This window comes from Mastigoproctus giganteus, chromosome 4, assembly GCF_048544385.1.
Source record: "Mastigoproctus giganteus isolate SK-2022 chromosome 4, ASM4854438v1, whole genome shotgun sequence".
NCBI classification, from domain to species: domain Eukaryota; kingdom Metazoa; phylum Arthropoda; class Arachnida; order Uropygi; family Thelyphonidae; genus Mastigoproctus; species Mastigoproctus giganteus.
Genome location: NC_143578.1, coordinates 160,251,987 through 160,269,155, shown reverse-complemented (window position 1 = coordinate 160,269,155; position 17,169 = coordinate 160,251,987). Strand labels below are relative to the sequence as shown.

General features: G+C 40.1%; 1 protein-coding gene across 1 annotated transcript in view; it reads right to left on the bottom strand.

The window, feature by feature from the left end:
• Positions 1–17,169, bottom strand: part of LOC150087145 (formin-binding protein 1-like) — a 345,740-nt gene that overhangs the window by 219,725 nt on the left and 108,846 nt on the right. Inside the window, exon 6 of the mRNA XM_090371850.1 lies at positions 9,295–9,399. Coding sequence (XP_090227976.1) covers positions 9,295–9,399 — 105 coding nt within the window. The remainder of the gene's footprint in view (positions 1–9,294; positions 9,400–17,169) is intronic.

Below are 17,169 nucleotides of genomic sequence, written 5' to 3'. Positions count from 1 at the left end.
ATTCATGCTTGCTTGCCCATTCCATCTGTATGTAAAGACTCCTGTCATATTCTTCACAATCTTCTGGTCTATAGATTACTCCTGCTCTCATTGCTCCTTTGCTTCCAACTCACAACACAGAGATGCTATGCTGGCAGGTGTACCTTCAGGCTTAGTAAAAGCTCTTTTCGCACTCACGCTGCTTTTAATAAGAAGCATGACTCCCCCCCACCCCTTCTATCTTCCCTATCTTTCTTGAATTCATTATACATACCATAGCAGAACTCTTCATCACCAATTTCAAGGTAGCACTGCATTTCTATTAGCCCTAATATATCAGCATTTCTTGTCCAAACCAAGAGTTAAAATTCAGTTATTTTATTGACAACACTCCTGATATTACTGTAGACACAGTTGAGACTAAGTAATATTCTATAGTTTATTTACTACACTGACCTATCCCTTTTAAGTTATTTAGGTTTTGTATCCCAACCTATATCTTCCCTCTCGATTCTTTCTTACTGCAATAGGATCTAGAAAAATTAGGTAGATGGGGCCGATAAATGGTAATTGAAGTTTAACATTGACAAATACAAAGTACTGCAAATGGGTAGCAGTAACCCAAGAGTAACATATCAACTGTGCATTACTATACTCGGTACTGGAAAATGAAAAAGATATGAGGGTAATTGTGCAGTCTGATATGAAGTTCTCTGAGCAGGGCAGCTCATAGGGTTTTGGCAATGATATACAGGAATTTTGTAGGAGGTGATTATCCTCTCATCAACTGGAGAAATACCACCACTTTGCTTATTGGAGGCTTGAAGTGATGGAACCCATGTTTAGTCTCTAGAGCTAAGTTCCGGTCAACCCTTCCCCATCTCTTCCATCATGCAGTATGGTTGATGAACATCGTAGCAAGATCCAATAGTCCTTACATTTCGAGGGTGTTCGCAGGCCGGCCGCTAGTTAGTACACCGGACCAAATCTATTGGTAATCCTCTAGGAGGCTTCCGGATCGGCTAGTGTATAATCTTGCTACCTCTACTCTGCCAGATAGTGACTGGAGGGAATCCGAGTAGTGTGTATGCGGGGAGGCATTGTTTAGGCCACGTTATGTCAAGGATCTGGGTATATTCTTACCATGTCCACGCCATATCCAAATATTTCATTACTTCAAACAGCATGTCCCCCCCCCCCACACCTTTTCTTACTATTGAATACACCATGAATTGTCAAACTAATAGAGTAAGCTTATCTGCGAAAAGATCTAAACCTCCCAAACATTTCCTAGTTCATTTCACAAATATACATGGTTTCAATTCTAACCTCAACGATGTCCATTTCCACTTGCAGTCTGCCAAACCCCATGTACTTTTTCTGACAGAATCTCAGTTATCAGTTAATTCAACTACTGCTCATCTCAGTTGCCAAAACTATTCGCTGTATGATTCCTTTCACCTCAAAGGTGGTACTTGTGCATATGTCCATTAAGATATTCCCTGTCAGAGACTTTGTAATTTGGAATCTCCTCTTTTCGATCTTCTCTGGCTTAAAATCTCTTTACCTCATTATGTAAAATTCATCAGTTGTCTCTACAGTTCTCTCGATTCCACTAATCACTTGGAGCTTTTTGACTTCCTCTCTTTGCAACTTGACTTTCTCCAGTCCAACTTTCCCAACAGTGAGGTATTTTTCCTTGGTGATTTTAATGTTCACAACTCCAGCTGGCTTCCGTTTTCTAGTCACACCGACCCAGCTGGTCGAGATGCTGAGGCTTTTGCAATTCCTAATGACCTTGCACAGATTGTTCATTTACCTATAAGAATACTGGACAATCCTAACCACACAGCCAACACGCTTGATCTTTTTCTCACAAACAACCCTTTTAAGTACATGGTCAAAGTGAGTGGTCCTTTAGGCACCTCAGATCACAACTTGATGATTGTCTCTTCTCCAATGGAGCCTTTATCTCATGGCTATTCCCAACTTCGTATTGTTTGGCATTACAAGAATGCAAAATGGGATGACCTGCGAGATTTCTTTTCTTCTTTTCCTTGGTCAGAATTTTCAGTTTCATTTTCTGCCTACACCAAAGCTCGCAACAATTGTAAAGCAGTTATTAATCAGTCCAAACTAGAATTTGAACAGGCTAAAAATAGAAAACTCGCTTCTTGCCCTAATGGTAGTCGAGCATTCTGGTCTCTTGCCAAAGCTATTCGCTGCAACTTTTGCCCATCTCTGCTCCCACCTCTGTCCAAACCAGATAGTTCTGTTGTCACTTCAGCCAAGGATAAAGCTGACCTGCTAGCAACCCATTTTTCTTCCAACTCATGTATTAATGACCTTGGTAAAACACCTCCCACCATTCTCAAAACGCTCCATTCAATGCCTCCTGTGGTCTTCCGTCAAAAGGATGTCAGAAGAATTTTGACGAATATTGATGCTAAGAAAGCTCCACGTCCTGATGGTGTTTCTCCACTTGTTCTCAGAACCTGTTCTCCTGAACTTACTCATGTTCTTTGCTACCTTTTTCACTTTCTTATTCCAAAGGTGTTTTTCCATCTACTTGGAAATTTGCTGACATCCAGCTAGTTCCTAAAAAGAGTGACAAATCATTCCCATCCAACTATCATCCCATTGCAATTATTTCTTCTCTTTCTAGAGTAATGGAAAAATCAATTAACCGCCAGCTCTTAAACTACCTAGAAACCTTCCGCCTGACCAATGATCGCCAGTATGGATTCCGTCAGAGTCGATCTAGTGGTGATATTCTGGCTTATGTTACACATTTAAGAAAAAATTCAATGGAAAAGTTCGGTGAAACACAAGCAGTTGCTCTTGATATCTCAAAGGCTTTCGATCGTGTTTGGCATAAAGGTCCTTTAAACAAGCTTCCATCTTATGGTTTGCCAACTGTTTTTTGTGACTGGTTATCCAGTTTTCTCTCTGATCGCTCACTGAGGGTGATGGTAGATAGCGCTCTGTCTTCTAACTTCTCCACTAATGCTGGTATCCCCCAAGGTTCAGTTCTTTCCCCCCACTCTTTTCCTCTTGTATATTAATGACATTCTTCCATTGACTGGAAATCCTATCCATAGTTTTGCCGATGATAGCACATTGCATTCTACTTTCCATTTTGAGAAACCTTGCCCTGCTCAATCAGCTTCAACTTCTCGAATATCCGCTACCAACTCCTTAAATTCCGATCTCCAGGTAATTCTCCAGTGTAGCAAAAACAACTTACTTGATTTCAATCCTTCTAAATTCAGTCCTGTCTTATATGTCGTAAAAAGGATTCTTCTACTCCTATGCTTATCTTTGGTGACACTCCAATTTCTAGGCAAGAAGATATATCTCTTTTGGGAATTACTCTGACTTCTAATCTCTCTTGGCACAATCACATTAGAAATAATGCTTCCTGTGCATCTAAAAAACTTGGTTTTCTCTTTTTCTCTCTGCATTACTTTTCTTCCAAATAGCTGTTCGCTCTGTACAAATCGCAAATCTGCCTACCATGGAATATTGTTCCCACATTTGATGCGGTGCCCCCAAAACCTCTCTCAGGCTTCTAAATTCCATTCAAAAGAGGGCAGTTAGGTTAATTAATGACTCCTCTCAAACAGATTCTCTCCACTCGCTGTCCCATCGATGTACTGTTTCTGCTGCATGCCCTTTCTACAGATACTTCCATGGGTACTGGTCTTCCAAATTGGCTTCTATAATTCCAGCTCTCCCTTTCAAAACAGTCCGAAAACACATGCTGCCACCAGCCAACATCCATTTACTGTCCAAATTCAAACTCACAGAACCAACTTTTCATCTTCCTCGTTTATTCATTCAACTGCCGTTTTCTGGAACAACCTTTCTTCATACGTATTTCCTGAAAGTTACAGTCTACAGAATTTCAAGTCTAATGTCAACAAATAACTGCTTTCGTCTTCTCAACCTCCAACCCAAGCACTGTACTAAGTACTATAGGTTCTAATATCTCTCATTTTTGCGGTTTTCATAAAAAAAAAAAAATCCCCTAGGTAATGGTCAGGCTACAACTTGAGTGCTGCCTACAGGTCTGAAGATTTCATTTTAGAAAATTGTGGAATGGGTACAGAGAAGGGTAATGAAACTTAAAGTAGCCAAATTGTCAGGAGCACGAGTGCAGTAGCATGCGCTCATTGAGTGGACCAGTGGTTCAAGCCTGTGACTGCTAAATATGATTAACCTTTGTATTGATGATTTATTGTAAATTTTACTGACCTGGTGGTTGTGCCAGAGTATAAACAAAATCATTTATGAGGGGAACAAAAGGGTGCTCTTACCATGAACAGCTTAATTTCTGAAATTGCAGTATCTGGAGACTAAGCACTTGTGATGTGATGTGACAGATGTTTAAGGATTTGAATATATTGTGCAAGCTCAGTGCAATGGGATTCTTCCTCTTGCTCAGACTGCATGCATGAGAGAGAGAAAGGGCACAAATATGAGGAAGGATGGTTGCAAAACAGATGTGCAGAAGTTTGTCTTTAGCCAGTAGGTTGTTGATTGTTGGAACAAACTTCCAACTTTTTAATGGAAGTGGACAGCTTAAATAAATTTAAGAACAAACTAGACAACGTATGGGAGGGAATGGCCAGGCAAAATGGGAAGGTGGGTTTTTTTTTGCTAATTCTGTATAAGCTTGCTCTCTTGCATCATTTTTCCCTACCAATAACAACTAATAACTATAATTCTGGGAGCACAAGTAGCTGGAGAGTTTGTGGATTGGGTCATCTGGTAACAACAGTATGAATAGAGATAGGGGAGTTCAGCTCCACCCCCTTTTGGAGGCTGTGGTCCTTGCCAGAGACAAACATTTTAATTTGCCACGCTACCAGACCATTTCCGGTTTCAGCACACGTGAAGGGAGTGTTGAACATGCGCCTGGTCAGACACGTGTGCCGTGAGCCTGATATTTAAGGTTGTGTCGCTTGAATTTCATTATTGTTGAGAAAGGAGGCGGATGCCCCCAAAAGCTTCAACGGTGTTTTATTGCTTTTAAATTTATATTTTTAATGCATTTTAAATTCATCAATTCAATTTTATTTGTTGTAAAGTAAATCAGTTTTTGTAAATTGTTATTTTACAGTTTTTATTTTATCATTTCAGTGTGCTATCCAGTATTATTTTATCATGAAATCAGTTTATTTAAACGGTTGGTGTATTTGTCTAAACTTGTGGTACGTATAACCCCAACCTTAGAGGCCTTTTTGCAGATATAATGCTAACTACAACTATAATGCTAATAAGTATCTTCTTTTATCACCTCAACCATCAATCTAATTTTTTTCGTAATTGGGGTTTTCATAAAAAATAAAATAAAAACAAAATAAATAAAAAATGCAGACAAGGAAAATATACCACCTTTCTTTCTGGTTTTATCATATAGGTAAAAGTTTTAACATCACTTGAAATTTTATGTGATATTCCTTTAGAATCTTAGTGAAATACAATGTTAACTCACTTTTCACCACACATGCACAATGAAATGATCATCAATTACAGAAAACAATAGTTTGGCTATTACACCAACTTTCTATTTTATCATGCACTCTAGTTCACTTGACACCCAATTCATTAACATAAGCAATATTTCAAAGCTAAAAAAAAAAAAAAAAAAAAAAAAATTCCAATTCAATGTACTTTCACTGCTTTCTGTAATAGTAAAAATACAGACCACTGAGTTTTTGCAAAAAGTCTAACTTGTATCACAAATTATATTATGACAGTGAGATGGTTGGCCCAGCAGCCATGAATTCTTTAAATCATTTTAAGCTCAATCCAAATTCAACTTAATGATTATGTTTTTGAACAGAAATTATTGATACTATATATTTCTTCTTCTTCTTTGGTCCTTAGCTGGTGGCTGGAGGAGGCGGTTGTCCACGCAACCAGTACACTGCTGTAGGTGCTGCAGGGTTTCAGACTTGCTCTGTGATGTTCTTCCATGCTTTACGATCCATGACGTCAGTCCTGAACTGATTAAGGTTGAGATGTCGGCTCTTCAGGTCATTTTCCACTTGCTTGGCCCACGTTTTCCTAGGCACGGTCCGTTGAATGCTCCATTGGGTGGGTCGTTGTCTCCAAAGGAGTATGGATGGTATTCTATTCACACCCATTCTACATACGTGGCCAAACCATCTAAGCCTTCGCTTCTGGATTTGGTCGGCGATGTTTGGTTGCTGTTGGCATCTAGCATGGATGGTATCATTAGTGATGCAGTCGCGAAGTGAGATGCCCAGGATCTGCCGCAGGCATCGCATTTCGAATACCTCAAGTTTGTTTAAATCTAGCTTGAGACAAATCCATGTTTCCAATCCGTAAAGGAGAATGGGCAGGATCAAAGTCCGGAAGAGTCGATTTTAGTCTTTGAGGAAATGTTGGTCCTCTTCCACAGACACCATTTGAGCGAGGCGAATGCAGTGGCCGCCTGTCCAATTCTGGTGTGGATGCAACTTTCTTCTCCTGGACCAGCGACCCAAGGTATTTAAAGTCCTGCACTTGCTCGATCTGGACGACTTCGAGATAGATGGTGCCTTGCGACCCATCTGTTGTCAGGGCCTTTGTCTTATCAGCATTCATCTTCAACCCGTATGGCCGGGCAATGCCGTAGAGGATGTCCGTGGCTTCAGCGTCATTTCCGGCAAAGATAGCATTATCGTCGGCAAACATCAAGCCAGTCACATAGTGATCCTTGCCGTATACAATATGGCAAGGATCACATAGTGATTCATGCCATATTGTATACCCCGTCTGTTGCTGAATGCTTGCCTCATAATGGCGTCGACCACAATGTTAAAAAGCAACGCGTCCCCTTGGCGGACTCCAGTTTGGATGGTAAATTCCTCAGATAAATCGTTCTGGATGCGCACCTGGCTGGTTAAACCATTGTATGCAGTTTTGGGAATGTGTGATGACTTTTCGAGGTACATGTTCAACCTCTAGCAATTTCCATAAGGCAGGCCGGTGGACACAGTCGAAAGCAGACTTAAAGTCAATAAAAACAATGACGGTTCGCTGTCCACACCGGATCCTCTCCTCCATCAGTTGACAGATGGCGAAGATTTGATCACAGCATCCTCGCCCGGGTCTAAATCCCGCCTGTTCTTCTCGATCGGTTTGCTTGCGATTTTTTGCAGCCTTGACTGAATGATCTTCATAAAGGACTTTTCTGATGATGGAAAGGAGACTGATGCCACGGTAGTTCTTGCAATCCCGGTTATCACCTTTCTTGTGGATTGGCACGATAATGGCTTTCCTCCAGGTTAGCGGAATTTGTTCAGTGCATCAGATGGTTTTGAGGAGTGAGTGTAGTTAGCGAAGCAGTACATTTACCCTGGCTTTGATCGCTTCTGTGGTGACTTGGTCCACTCCTGGTGTCCTGCCATTCTTTAGGGATTGTATGGCTGCTTTCACTTCTTCTACTGTAGGCTCGACATCGACCATGGAGAACTCAGGGGGATCGAAGGGTGGTGCGGCTGCTGGTGGTCCCTGAGGTGGGTCGTGATTATACAATGCTTTAAAGGAATCACTCCACCGTTGCAGGCATTCGGACAGTGATTGCACAAAGGTCCCATCAGCTTTCTTGATGTTGTCACTAGTCAATTTGGTCTTTCCACTCAGACATCTAAGGGTACAGTAGAGAGTGCGGTACTCGTGCTTGAATGCACCTCTTCAAGATCGTCTGCCACTTGGTTCCAGTATGCTTCTCTCTCTCTGCTTTCAGCCTCTGTCGGACTTCTCGGTTTAACTGCCGGTACCGTTCAAAGTCGACCAATTTTGCCTGTTTCCGTTTGTCCACGAGGTCAAGGCACTCGTCTGATATCCATGGTTGCGTTCGGCGTCAGGCAGGTGGGCATAGGGGCTTGGCACATTCCAGGATGGCATCAGAGATCTGCTTTTCTTCTTCATTTATATCCTCAGACGCGGCCAGTGTCTCAAAGCGGTTGGATAGGGTGATCTGATATGCCTGTTTGTTGGCAGCATTCATTAGCTGCCTCCAGTCCAGCTTGGCTGACCGAGATGACCTTTTTGCATGTCGTAGTTTGAGCTGCACCTTAGCCCGGATGAGGTAGTGGTCAGATCTGCAATCAGGTCCCCCATGGCACAGACGTCCATGAGTGATGAGCGAAATTGGGCATTGATCAAAATGTAGTCCAGGATTGCTGAGTCCTTGCCAGATGGATTTCGCCATGTAAGTCGATGTTTTTGAGGGTGCTGGAAATGGCTGTTTCCGATGATCAGGTTGTTAGATGCAGCAAAGGATAACAGACGTAGTCTGTTGTCGTTAATCTTCCCATGACCAAACTTGCCCATTGTTGTTTCCCAATCTGTCCACGCCAATGTGGGCTTTAAAGACACGTGCGAGGATGATCACTTCTGTCTGTGGAATTGAATCCAACGTATGTTGGAGCTGGTTGTAAAAATCATTCTTGGTCGGGTCCGGGCTAGTCTCAGTTGGTGCATAGGCGGAGATGATATGGGTCTTGATGGTGCCCTTGACAGTAAGGACTGCCAGGCGGTCCGATATTTGTTGGAAAGCGACCACACTACTGGTGGCCTGAACATCAACCATAAAGCCCACTCCAGCTTCTCGCTTCTCACCACCAGAGTAGAATAGCTTAACCGATTCGCTAGGTACTGGTGGTTGGATGATCATCGTTCCAGACCCGGTGAGCCTTAGTTCAGATAATGCTGCGATTGATATCTTGCACCTAAGTAGTTCTTGGGCAATGATTTCCTTTTGTCCAACATGGTGCCCCGTTTGAACATTCCATTCGCCAATGTTAATTGTCCTTTTCACACCGGCACATCGGTCCACTTCACACCGGCACTCTGGGTCCCCAGTGCTGGCGCATCGGCTGCCCCGGATGTTACTGCATCCAGGGCAACAGATGTTTATTAAACTATATATTTATAAAATAGAAAATATTCAAAATGATTTTCCTTCCTGAAGTTGACAACGCTTCAAGAAGGAAAATCGTTTTGAATATTTTTGTTAGATTCTTTTAATTGCGTTAATTTGATTTTTGTTTTAAATTGATTTGAATTGTGTTAAATTGGTTTTTTAATTATTTATATTTAACTCTAATGTACCGGTAAGTTGTTGATTTTTTCGTTTTTCCCGTTTTAATTTCTGGAGGGTATCATACGGAAGTGTTCTACGTACTATATTGAGGTAAACTCCTCTTATTATTTTACAAATAAAGTATATAATAAAATATTCATAAATTTTGGTCAACTGACTATTACTTTAAATACAAAATGATTTTCACTTACTTTTTCCACTTCAGCTTTAGACAAGCTGATATCTTCATCTGCTTTAATATAATTATCACTTGCTTTTTCTGCTTCTTTAAATGACTTTTCATATGCTTTTTTTGCCTGTTCAAGAGAAAAAAATGCAAATTCAAAAGGGGAGGCAAAATAGGCATCAGTCATGATCTGAGTTTCCTTTAAGAAAATTGATTTTAAATTTTCTTTAAAGAAACTTATTAAAGGGATTGACTGATAGGAAAAGATCATGAACTACAAGATGCATTGGGCTCATTGGGGAATTGCTGATGGCAGTTCTCCTGAAAATTAAGGCCTCAACTGCTGACAACTACATGTGGTATGTGTGCTGAGTTTACTTTGCTAGACATAATGCCATAGGAGATACTGTGTTAATAGTACATACAGAAAGTAAGAATATTAATGCAGAAATGCAAAGAATTGTTTTCCTCTATAAATATGTCACTTCAACCCCACATATATGAATTTGACAAATAAGCAAAATATAATTCAAAGCTGTTCACTTTTTTTTATGGCATCTTATCTTTTATTTTAAACCTTTTCTTGTCTTGTCTTTCCAGTGCCCGAAACATTGCCTTATGCTGTATGGAGTCAAATGCCTTTTCATAATCCACAAATGCCAGGCATAATGGTGTTTTATATTCATTTGCTTTTTCCATTAGCTGTGATATTACGTGAAGTTGAGAATCCTGTCTTAAAGCCAGCTTGCTCTTTCGGTTGATTCTCATCAAGCATTCTTTCTAATCTGTTAGTAATGACCCTTGTGAACAACTTGTAGATGTGGGATAACAAACTAATTGGTCTATAATTTCCAATTTCTGATTTATCTCCTTTCTTATGCAGCAAAACTATGATTGCATTATTCCACTGCTTAGGCGTCACACCTTTTCTAATGCACTTTGTGAAGAGCCTTGCCAGTTTATGTGTTATGTCTTTTCCTCCCAATTTTAACAACTCTACAGTAACTTCATCTCCTGCCCCCTGGGGGGGGCATTCTGATTCTTCATTTTCTTCAACGTATGTTCAACTTCATCAGGTACGTCATATGTGTTACTAATTTGCAATCCATCTTCCCCACTGCTGGCATCATTCCCTCGCTATTGTATAATTCTCTATAGCAGTCTTCTGCTATTTGAATTATGCCTTCTCTGCTATTTATAAGTACACCATCGCTATTCTTCAATATCAGTATCATTTGTCTTTCTGTATTACTGCTCATGGCTACTGATTTAAGTCCTTTGTTTTCCCTTAATGCTTGTTCTACTTTTCTTGTGTTAAATCTTCTTATGTCCTCTCTGAGACTTTTTATTGGCTTTGCTCATTAACTCAGTATACTCAATTTTCTCCTTGTCAGTGTTTATCTTGCTCTTCGTTTGTCATCTTCAGTTCATCATGACAAGTGTTTCTTGACTAATTTTTTCTTCTTTGGATTTTTTTTACCTATAGGTTTCTTGGGCTTTATCACTTTCAGAAAGTTGTTTCAATATCCTGAGCCATCTGCAGAAGCTCAAACTTGTTCTTACGCTCCAGTACATACTGCCTTTTCTTTCAATATCCTGAACCATCTGGAGAAGCTCAAACTTTTTTCTTAAGTTACAGTACATACTGCTTTTTCTCCTCTTCTGTTATCTCAAAGACCTTCGTAATGTTTACTGGAGTCAGTTTTTTCCTTTCTTTTCTTACGTCTATATCAAGTGTGCATCTTTCCATTCTGTGATCACTTCCAACATTTACCATGTTCAGGACGGTAACATCAATCACGATATATCTTCTGTTAGTGAGGATGAAGTTGAACGGTTTAATCGAACCGCTATTAAAATCTAGCAGCCTCCAAAGTTATGAATAATGTGTTTTATGCTAACAGCCCACTATTTATACTACTTAGAAGAGTGATGATGATCAAAATCTTGAGAAGCAGATTTCATTAAACTGCATTCTTTTCATTCTCTATGTTTTATTAACTCGTTCTTTTGTCAACTAGGGAAGCTTCTTCAGTGGCTTCAAAGCTTTTATTCTCACATAATATTACTACACGCTGCTTACTCTACTGAATCACTGTTAGTGACTGAGTTAGCCATAATGGAATCTATCTGGTTATATTAAAGGGAGGCACCTAAAGAGGTAAGCAAACAATAAGAGGTAAGCATTAGCCATAATAAAGAGAGCATTTTTGGATACAGGAGAAGTCCTTAAAGAGAACTGCAAATGTATACCCAATTCAAAAATGGGGATCAAAGGGCAACACGAGCAATTACAGACCTGTTAGTTTAACTTCTGTTCCAGGAAAATAACGACGTCACTGGTTAAAGAAGTAATGCAGGGTCTAGACTGGAGTGCAGTTATATTCATTCAGAGAATGAATTTTTTAAGGGAAGATTTGTCTGACCAATTTGATTGGGTATTATGAGTATGATGCAGTGACAAAGGAACTAGATTAAAAAATACCTTTGATATCATATACTTGGATTTCAGAAAAGTTTTAGATACTAGTGCACATAAAAAGCTGCTGCTGTATAAATTGGAGAAGTGTGGCATTAAGGGAAAGTTACTGCTTGGGATAAAGGGATGGTTCAGTGGGTTTGTTGTTTGTTTATGGGCTTTACTGTGCAAGGGCAGCAAGGCCAAAATGTGCCTAACTATGGTGATGTTAAATACACAGTTTATGTTTGTTTGTTTGTTTGTTTGTTATTTGGAGCATTAGCAACTAAGGCCATATTGCTCGGGGATATGCGGTGGTCATTCCCGACCTTTCCACATCCTCTGTATTTGGTGGTGACGGGCTCGAACCCCGGTCTAATCAAGAAGCGTGTGCTACGTACTGCTGCTCCTTCCCACCTGGCTACGGAGACGCCTACAATTTATGTATATAAATGTTGAGGTTCACACTGCGTTGTACAGTTGTATCTCTTTAAGGAATGAAAAAATTTTGGCCAGATGTGGGATATCTGCCAGGAGGTCAGCAATACTGAAAGAAGTGTTCGTTCTGGAAAAAGAGGTACACATAGCTTGTCGGTCACTATTGTATTTGGGGCAATCAATGAGTACATGTTGAACAGTGAGCTGAGTGTTGCAATTTATACACAGTGGTGGATCAGTACTTGCAAGAAGATAAAGATGTGTCAGATGTGAATGGCCTATTCATAGTTGGGCTTCTTCATGCCTGTTTTCACGTATACTGGATTTCCAAGGTTGGATATTTCTTTATATGGAGCAGTTTGTTCCCAGCTTGACTTTGCCAGATGTGTTGCCATTTTTCAAGACACCACTTCTTTACAATTGACTTGTAGTCTATGATGGGTATACTATAGGATCTGTAGCAGTTTTCGCAGCTAGATCAGCACGTTCATTTCCAGAAATTCCAACATGACCAGGGATCCAACAAAAGATGATTTCTTGTTTCTTCCTATTTAGCTTAGCCATGGTATTCCAAATCTGTATGAGTAAACGGTTATCATGATTTTTATTCTGCTGTACAGCTTGAACAGTACTAATGGAGTCTGTATAGATCACACTGTTCAATATATTTGTTGATAAGGCGAAATTTAATGCTATGAAGATAGCCCAGAGTTTTGCAGTGAAGCTGCTGCATTCAATGGAGAGTTTCTTAGCTAAGGTTGGGAAAAACTGCTGCTGCACCAACATCGGCATCAGATTTAGATCCATCCGTGTAGATTGGCATGTACTCTGCATGCTGGGTTCTCAATGCGGCATGAATTTGCAGTAGGTTCTGTTGGGGTAAGGTGTGTTTCCACAACGATGTGGGTGAAAGGTTTCACAATGGTATGTGATACATCCAAGGTGGAACTGTACGAGATGTAGTAGGCTGTATCATGCTAAGGTCAATTTGTCATTCACTGAGCAGAGAACGTAGGTATAGATAACCCTATTGATGGGTTTTTAGATGGATAGGCTCAGTAAAGGTTCTCCCATTTGGGCGAGAAAAGTCCATTCCGAGTAGGGTTGTCTACTTGCCATTTGACTTTTGCTGCATAGTTTAATAGAAGCATTTCTCTGTGTAGATGTAAAGAGGTTTTAGTTGCTTCAGCATATAAGCTCTGAACTGGCGATGTACGGAATGCCCCTAGTGCAAGCCGAAGAGAACTGTGGTGTACGGGATCAAGCCAACGTAAGGCACTTGGTCTAGCAGAGCTGTAGACCACAGAGCCATAGTCCTGTAGACCATAGAGCCATAGTCTAGACGTGACTATATTAATGGATGATACAAATGCAGTAGTGTGTCAAGGCCGGCTCGCCATGTTGTGCCAGATAGTACTCTTAAGATGTTTAGCTTCTTAAGGTAAGTAATCTGGAGCTCTTTTATATGTTCGAGGAAGGTAAGTTTTTGGTCTAGAACCACATCAAGGAAGTGGACACTACGAACTACTGGGATCATTTGATTCGCTAGGTGAAGTTCTGGGTCTGGATGTAAGTGACGCTTCCTACAGAAGCATATCCTGACAGTCTTTTGTGGTGAGAGGTGAAAACCATTGTTTTTGGGATCATTTTACAACTTTGTTGATAGCCCCTTGCAACTGTATTTCTACCATTCACATATTAGGTGAATGGCAGAAGATACTGAAGTCATTGGCATACAGAGTAGTGGACACTGTCTATGGTAGATCCTGTGTTATCATTATTAGCCATATAGTGCAAGGAAGCCTGAGGCTTATGCTGCACTAGCCAAAAAACATTTCAGTTACCCGGAAAAACAAAGAGAGAGATCTCTCTCTCTTTGTTTTTCTGGGTGGGAGGGAGGGAGGGAGGGAGAGAGAGAGAGAGAGAGAGAGGTAAAAAGGAATCACCAAGAAAGAGAAGAATGATGATATCCAGCTCAGAACCCTGGGTGTGCCAAGCCCATACTCACCAGATGTGAGCCCTTGGAGTAATGGAATTCATCACTCAAATAAATAGGGCAGAACTTAGTACTGAACCTTGTGGGACCCCCCTTCTTCCTGGATAAAACTGGAAGATAACTGGTTGTTGACTCTAAGTTGAAATGAGCGATGATGGAAGAAGTGTCTGATAAATTTTGGCAGGTGTCCACATAGTCCTAGTTCGTATAAGTTTCACATTATACCATACCTCCAAGCTGTGTCAAACACTTTTTCTATGTCAAAGAGAACCGTGACATTGTGTTCTTTTCATACAAAAGCATCACAGATGTTTATTTCTGCCCTGATGAGTAAGTCAAGAGTGGATCTGCCTTTACAGAAACCACATTATATTGGGTTAAGAAGGTTGTTTTGGACTAGAAACCAGGTCAGGCGGGCATTGATCATTTTTTCCAGGACCTTGCTCATAGAGCTGGTGAGTGCAATGCGTCGGCAATGATGTAGATTTGTTAGGGTCTTTTCCTGGTTTCGGAAAAGCCAAAACATAAGCATGGTGCCATTTGTCTGGGAAGGTATTCTCTTTGAAAATTCTGTTATAAAGAAGTAACAGTGTCTTAAGGGTGGGTTCAGTAAGTTGTGTTATCATGATGTAATGTATTCCATCTGGTCCTGCTGCACTGAGTTTAGTGGTGGCTAAAGCATGGTGCAATTCAGACATTGTGAAGGGGAGACTGTAGGCAGCACTAGATGCTGATTCGAAGTTGATGAAATGTTTCTCAGCCTGTGCCTTGTGTACCTGAAAAACAGGTGTGTAATATGTTGTGGCTGAGATTTTCACGAACAATTCGCCAAATGCATTCGCAATTTCCACTGGTGTTGTAACATCACAACTGTTTACAGTTAGTATGGGAAGAAAGAGACTCAGAGAGGACATAAGAAAATTTAACACAAGAAAAGTAGAACAAGCATTAAGGGAAAACAAAGGATTTAAATCAGCAGTCATGAGCAGAAATACAGAAAGACAAATGATACTGAAACGGAAGAATAGCAATGGTGTACTTATGAATAGCAGAGAAGGCATAATTCAAATAGCAGAAGACTACTATAAAGAGTTATACAAGGAGCGAGGGAATGATGCCAGCAGTAGGGAAGACAGATCACAAATTAGTAACACAAACAACGTACCTGATATCCTTCCTGATGAGGTAGAACATGCATTGAAGAAAATGAAGAATTAGAAAGCTCCAGGGGAAGATGAAGTTACTGTAGAGTTGTTAAAATTGGGAGGAAGATACATGACACAAAAACTAGCAAGACTCTTCACAAAATACATTAGAAGAGGAGTGGCACGTAAGGAGTAGAATAATGCAATCATAGTTTTGCTGCATAAGAAAGGAGATAAATCAGAAATTGGAAATTATAGACCAATTAGCTTGTTATCCCACATCTACAAGTTGTTCACGAGGGTCATTACTAACAGATTAGAAAGAACACTTGATGAGAATAAACCGAAAGAGCAAGCTGGCTTTAGGACAGGATTCTCAACTATGGATCACCTTCATGTAATGTCACAGCTAATGGAGATGGCAAATGAATATAAAACACCATTATGCCTGGCATTTGTGGATTATGAAAAGGTATTTGACTCCATACAGCATAAGGCAATGTTTTGGGCACTGGAAAGACAAGGCATAGATATTGCATATATTATGATTTTGAAGAAAATATATGAGAACGCTACCTTCTTTATTAGACTAGACAAAGACAGTAGGAAATTTAAAATCCAGAAAGGAGTTCGACAAGGAGACAATATCTCCGAAGCTGTTTATTGCTGCCCTTGAGGAAGCTTTCAGAAGATTAGACTGGTCGCAGAAAGAAGTCAATGTGAATGGAGAGTATCTAAACCATTTACGGTTTGCAGATGACATTGTGGTCATAAGCCACGATCCCAAAGAATCAGGAAAATCTTAATCAGTTATGCAGAGTTAGTAAGGATTTTGGACTAAAGATGAATATGGCTAAAACAAAAGTAATGATGAACAAGTATGACACAGAAAGTGACATAATGAACAAGTATGACACAGAAAGTGACATAATGATCGAAGGAGCAGTAATTGAAAAGGTGGAGTCATATACTTATCTGGAACAAGTTATTACCTGTAATAATGATAAATGGCTGAAAGTCAAGAGAAGAATAAATTTTGGATGGATAGCATTCCGGAAATATAGTCACATACTGAAGAGCAATATCCCAGTTTGTCTGAAACGTAAAATAATGAACTAATGTATACTCCCCACCATGACTTATGGAAATGAAACTTGGGAACTCACCTAAAAAATGGAAGAGAAGCTGAGAACTACACAGCGAAGAATGGAACGAATTATATTGGGAATCAGACTGTTAGATAAGAAGAGAAACACATGGATTAGGCAGCAAACTCAAGTAAAGGACATTCTTATCAAAACTAAAGAACTAAAATGGTCTTGGGCAGGACACATAGTTTGGAGACATGATGACAGATGGACTAAGAAAATAACAGAATGGAACCCAAGAGGGGCTAAGAGAAAACCTGGAAGACAAAGGCAGAGATGGACAGATGAAATTCATGAGTTTGTGGGTAGTAAATGGATGGCCATTGCACAAAACAGAAGGAAGTGGAAAGTTGCTGGAGAGTGCTTCATCCTGCAGTAGATTGAAAATGGCTGATGATGATGATGAGTCCATCCAAATAGAGGATATATGGATGCTGAGTATAGAGACACATCAATAGCTCAAGTAGATCCTGTAGGTAAATGCGTATAAGTGTGTGTGCCATCATTGAGAGTAATCAAATGGTGCTGGTCAAGTAATTTTTCTATAATTTGTCCATGTTTTGATTTCCCCATAAAGGATGATGACTAACGAGGTCTCCTAGGATGAAGTGATGAAGTAGGGTTGAGAAAGTTGTACCACTAGTTCTTCTAGGTCAGTGTAGCTTATATTTTGATTGTGAGGCAATTATAGTGAGATGATAGTAAAGTCAAAATT